The following is a 6,365-nucleotide window of genomic DNA, read 5'->3' on the forward strand; positions in this document are numbered from 1 at the left end:
TTAGTACTAAAATCTATAATTTTTGAATTCATAACACCTTAGTACCATAGTTATATGTTGGTCTTTGTGTAGTTGACTAGTTGGTATATATGGAATAATATTAAATGAAAATAGGAGAGTGTTTCATTTGCTTGTACTATTAGCTATTATTTACATGCACTAGATTTAGAGAAGCGCATCATGCACACCCGCTCAAATAACTAGCTAATTTTCATCGAGAAAATATATCAAACATCTTGTGTGCATGACATTAGATATTATTATTGAGACTAAAAAAATATAAAAAAACCTCTAGCAGAAGACACTAGCATCATCAAGGTAACTTTAGCAGAAGCACTCTCACAATTCGGGCAAGTGATATAAGGTAACTTTAGCATCATCAAGCAACCCCCCCCCCCCCTGAAAACCATACAATCGATCTAAATTGTACAAAAATCGATCAAAAATTTATACTATTCTAATTCACACAAATATGCACATATGTATTATAATATGTAAATTCGAATTTTAAAAAAAAAGTTATTAATAAAGCAAATATAGAGATACACAATAATCAAAAATCAAATAAAACCCTAAATTATACCAAAACAACCATAAAATTGATCGAAATTGCAGCAAACCAATCCTAAAATCATTAGAATTTCCAGCAAAAAAACCCTAAAATCATTCGAATTTGCGCAATAACAGATTAACAATGAAGAGAATATAGATTAAAACAACGAGATTTACCGGATTTCTATGAGATTGAGAAGATGAGTTGAGAGAAGATTGAGTAGCGTCAAGATGAGTTAAGAAGATTGGCGTGAAACATTTAAGTTTGAGATAGAAAAAAAAAACGTAATTTACTTTCAGATTTTAGGGAAAATGTTTTCAGTTGGATAGAAAACAACATTTCACCCCAAGTTTTTCATTTTATTATCCAGCCCATATCAAACAATGTAAAATAGAGAAAACTGTTTACCAAAGCCTTAATCAAACCTAGTGTAAAGGATACGTTGACTCAAGATGTCCCAATCCAAAGTTGATCTAAAATAGAAGATAACCCGACATAACTAAGTTTCCAAATCGACACGTCTTACTCCGTAGGCTATAGCGGTATAGCCCAAGATGAAAAGGAATTGAGGCGGACACTTTGTGTGCCGACTGTAGTGTCGACTGATACACGTGGGTGAATAACATTAACAAATAAATAAATAAAGCGCCTACAACTCCAATTCGGCTAAAGAGTTTGTTAGTGCAGAGTTAATTCAGTGTGCATGCTAAAATATCATTTTTCACGTGTTACTTTTCCTAGAATAACTTCCAGCCCATTCATAGGCATCTACTAGTAGTACTTTGTCAATTTTGAATTTGTCATGACCCCACCTCCAGCCCCCGAATATAAATTACGCATGTTTCATCTTTCATCTTAAAAAGTATGCCTAACCGCCTTTCTCTACCATCCTCTTATATTTTTTTAAATTCTTCAACAAACCATTAATCTGCTATACAAATTGTAACCTTTCTCTCTCAAATGGATTGTAATCTTCAGCTTGGCCTCTTTCATTCTTCCACTTCTTTCTCTTCATCTGCTTCGACTATTTCCATGTATGTCTTCTCTCTCTAAGAGTAATAAATTTGGTGCAAATGATGTGATTTAATTGTGATTAATGTTTGTTTTACTTATTTTATTTTACAGGGGATCTAACGATGGAGAAATTATGAAGCAAGAACAGATGACGATATTCTATAATGGAAGAATCTGTGTTTGCGATGTTACGGAACTTCAGGTAATTACCAATGTATAATATTTTACATGTTCATCATAATAAATTTCATCTCTTTAATTTATACTTTATGCGAGATTTATCTATTGATAATGTGTGAATTGTATTATTGCATTTCTTTTAAAAAAATGTTGAATTATTTTAACATTTTTTTCTTAAAATTAATGATTTTGACATTATGGTCATAGGAAGATAATTGTAGATGTGAGAGTGGGATCGACGATTTAGAAATTGTAAAGAGTAATATGGGATGGAACTTTTTTTTTTTCCAACCCAATTGCAGGATTTTTAAAATTTGACAATCTTTTGTTTGCACTTTACTCATTCATATAGTACCCCATATGCAACACCCTCTTGTTACCGTCTTTTTTATAAAAAAAAAAAATCAAAAAAAAAACCACACATGCAATATGCCATTGTACACAAACCCTCATGCAAAACTAGTAATGTTATTAGTGTTTTTAATAAGTCAATAGTTTTACTTATTATGTTCTATTTCATAGGGTCTTTATGGCTACTTTCTAGGAAGGAATTTCAAACCCGAATTCTAATCTAGATCTATCTAATATATAAAACTAAAATAAGTAACATATGAAAACGAAGGTCATCGACGTCCTTTTTAGTGAAAAACATGACTATCAGTATTGAAGTGAGAAAACCATCGAGAATCTATACTAGGAGTGTTTATTTAAAATTGTTGTTTAAAAGTTTTTGGGGCTCCTTTTCTGACATAAAAATTAGGCGTCCATATTTATGATATATAAAGATGGAAGGTTGGGTAGAAAATTGACAATTTAAAAATTATTCATTCAGAAGTTTATTAAGGGTTTAAAATACAGGTGATTTTCTTAAATATGAAATAACTTTTTTAAAAATAATACTTCGGGATCTTATAATTTTGGGGCCGGTGTTGTTGAGCTTCCCTCATCGGCTCATCTACCCCTATTTAAAATGTGTTGGTTTAATTGTTTTATAAGATTTTACAGCTCTACCATAACCATATGACATGATGTTATATATATTGTATACTAAAGTAGGGCCAATATAATTTGTAATTTTCGAATGATCTCATTAAATTTGTGTGTATCATTGTTATTGTAACAGGCAAGATCTATAATAACTCTTGCAAGTAAATCAAAAACGTCAGAAGTAAAGAGTAGAACTTCAATAGGAGGAGGCGATCATATCTCACCAACGGTTCAATGTCAAGAATTATACACTCAAAATGGTCTTTCAATGAAGAAATCGTTGCGACAATTTTTGGAGAAGCGAAAGCATAGGATACAAGCCACTTCTCCCTACCATCGTTAGTTTCAACTTGAAATCTTAGTTTAAAAACGTTAGGTATTAGTAGAAGAATACAGAGATGTTTTTTTCCCTTTCAGAGGGTTTATTATATTGTCTTGATTGATTTTTCATTTTTATGAGCCTCATTAATCAAATATATGGCCGAGGTTTGAGCATGCAAAGTTTAATATCTTCCAAATATCCGATTCTTTTGACATAATCTAATATTCCCTCTATATTAATAGATGCACTATTTTTAATTTGTATGTACACTTTTTTTTTTGAGTGGAAAGCAGACACGTATTATTAATCAATATCCATCTCTGCCAAGGTTAAAGCACCTTGCGGAAAAGAGTCCACATACACTTTGTTTTCGACCATCCAAGGGGAACAATCTAGCAACAAAGTAAGCCACACAATTACCTACCCACTTAACATGAAAAACATTAAAAGACTCAAATCAACGACTTAACACACTTATATCTTTCAACCATAGGATCCATAGGAGAACGATTCAAATTCTTCTCAACAATAGCTTTGGCCTGATTTCATGCATCCACTTCAAGCTCCACTTTAGTAAACCCCAAACTATGCGCTAGCTGCACACCAAACTTAGTCGCCATCGCCTCAGCCATCGCCATGCTCCACCTTGCTTGGAACCGCTTCACAGCCACCACGACCACCTTGCCTTTCCAATTCCGAATTACTACACCGGTACCCACACCATCATCCCCAATCATTGCAGCATCAGAATTAATTCGAATAACCCCTTCTTGTGAGGGTTGCCAGTTCGAACGAGAGGAACACGAACCACTCGAGCGTAGACACTTGATAACAACTGCAGCATATGACCCATACTCCTTAACAAGGCGAAGAAAAGTCGCCGCACCAAGTTCCAGATTCTTCCACAGATCAGCATGAACCACGGAGTTTCTAAAACTCCACGCAAGCGCAACAAAAGTGCGAAAGTTTTGAGAATCCACCTGTGACTTCATCCACATGAACAACTCCATAAATGATGTTTTGGGATCATAAGCTATATAAGACATGAAAGGGGAAGGATGGCACACAAGATAGACTATGAGGCAATCAACGATGGCATGAACAATGGATTCTCTCTCAAGAGAGCAACACACTCCATTATCAAGGATATGACGATCATATAATCTTCCTTTGGTAGCAAGTGCTCCAATACAAGCCCTCCATAAGAAGTGACTAAGTTTGGGGGGACCGTTAATATTCCAAACCGCATTCCAAGCTTCACTAGAGTCTCCAACAAAGCGCAAAGCCCACCCACGAAGGTGTCCCATATGCCCCAACTAGTACCCCGACTTAGTGGTATAAATACCAGCCTTTGTCGGCCACCAGAATTGTACATTAATAGGCTTCTGCCCACTCAAAGGAATCGCTCTAATTATCGCAGCATCTTCTACAGTGAAATGAATAGTAAGAGCAGTTTCACCCTACCGCCAATCACTATCAATAATATCCTCCACTTTGAGGTCCGTGGGACTATTAATATTTGGGAGGAACCCTCGAAACATCATCACTCGGAAGCCACGCATCAGTCTACACACTAATATATGCCACCATCACCAACATGCCACTTAATACCTCAAGGAGAAGGGAATTTACACCCCAAACGCTTCGTCATACAAAACTAGGGTCATAACCTAGTAGAGCATCAACAATGTCACATGTTTATAATACCTAACACTCATGACTTAATGAACTAAAGAAGTGGTATTACATAATATTTGCCATCCCTGTTTTGCAAAAAGAGCTTGGTTAAAGATTTTAAGATCTCTAAACCCCATCACTCCATAAGATTTTGGAAGACACAACTTTTCCCAACTCACCCACTACATCTTATGCTCCGTTCCGCTCGCACCCCCACCAATCTTGCACACATAGAATTTATATCATCAAGGATGTCATCCTGAATGCAGAATAGACTCATCATATAAGTGGGAATAAATTATACAATCGTACCGCTTTCAGCAGCACCTCTTTACCAGCACGAGACAACAACTTTTCCTTCCATCCTTGTAGCTTCTTCTATATTCTCTTTTTCAGCACAGTAAAGACCATCTTCTTTGACCTCCCAATCACAGTTAAAAGACCTAAATATTTCTCATAATGTCTCTCCACCTCCTCAACTCCAAGCATGGCTTTAATTGTCAATCTCTTGTTAGTATCCACATTTTTACTAAAAGACACTTTAGAGTTATTGAAATTAATTTTCCTACCAGATGTTCATTCATACGTACTGAGAATATCAACCACCTTTGAGCATTCCTAAAGTGTAGCTCTAGTAAACAAAATACTATCGTTAGCAAAAAAAAAAAAAAGTGAGATTATAGGCGCACTATGACAAACCTTTGCACCTGAATCTCCCTGTTTTGCGCCGCTTGTGTTAACAATGCCGAAAAAGCCTTAGCACAAAGGAGAAATAACTACGAGGACAACATATCTCCTTGCCGAAGTCCCCTCGATGGTATAATATTTCCATCCACCCTTTTGTTCAGCTTGAACGAGTAACACTAGAGAGGCGCGTCATAACCCGCTGGATCCAACCATCACAAAAACCCAGTTTAATCATAATTTGCATGTACACTTGTTACTGCATAATTTTGGCTTTTTTTATATCTTATCCATTACTTACAAAAATAGAAATTATTGATATTTTAAAAATACAGTGGTCTTGTAAAAAAATCACCTACTTTTAATTTTAAATTAAGCACCGTCCAAGGCCAGTATAAAAAGTAAACATCGCATCTTGCTGAATGTAGTGATTAGTTGAATCTTTTTCGAACCCAATTGAATCTATATAGTGACCAGTTTAATCCTTTTAATAATAATCACATTCTTTATCTCGTTCAGTTATTAGTTTGATCCATTTAGTGACTAGTTTAATCCATTTTCTAAGACTGCTAGGTTATGCTCTTAAAATTGTATATTGTGGTTCGAGATTCAAAAGGAAACAAAGGAAGGAGAAGAGAAGAGATGACAGGATTGGTGTGAGATGCTTAGGAATAGTTTTGGTTAGGATGCGATTAAATGAGCTTGCTAAGAGAATGTAAATTTGGGTTTGTCTAATTTTGTGTTGGAATTAGGGCATGTTCTTTTCGACATAAAATAACTGAACTGAACTGGATTGAACTCAACTGAATTGAATTGAATGGAATTGAACTGAACTGATTGCAACTGAACTGAACTGAACTGAATTGAATTGAACTGATTACAACTAAACTGAACTGAATTGAACTGAACTGAAATGAATTAAATTGAACAAATTGCACTGAACTGATG

The 6,365-nt window shown here is 35.1% G+C and overlaps 1 protein-coding gene across 1 annotated transcript; it reads left to right on the forward strand.

Annotated features, from left to right (window-relative positions):
* Nucleotides 1-1,513: 1,513 nt before the first annotated feature.
* On the forward strand, nucleotides 1,514-3,188 carry LOC104883851 (protein TIFY 5A). The gene is made up of 3 exons (XM_010668415.2): nucleotides 1,514-1,587; nucleotides 1,679-1,769; nucleotides 2,871-3,188. The coding sequence occupies exons 1-3, from the start codon at nucleotides 1,514-1,516 to the stop codon at nucleotides 3,075-3,077; spliced, it is 372 nt and encodes a 123-aa protein (XP_010666717.1). The 3' UTR covers nucleotides 3,078-3,188.
* Nucleotides 3,189-6,365: the final 3,177 nt, after the last annotated feature.

Source organism: Beta vulgaris, chromosome 8 (genome assembly GCF_026745355.1).
Source record: "Beta vulgaris subsp. vulgaris cultivar EL10 chromosome 8, EL10.2, whole genome shotgun sequence".
In the NCBI taxonomy this organism is placed as follows: Eukaryota; Viridiplantae; Streptophyta; class Magnoliopsida; order Caryophyllales; family Amaranthaceae; genus Beta; species Beta vulgaris.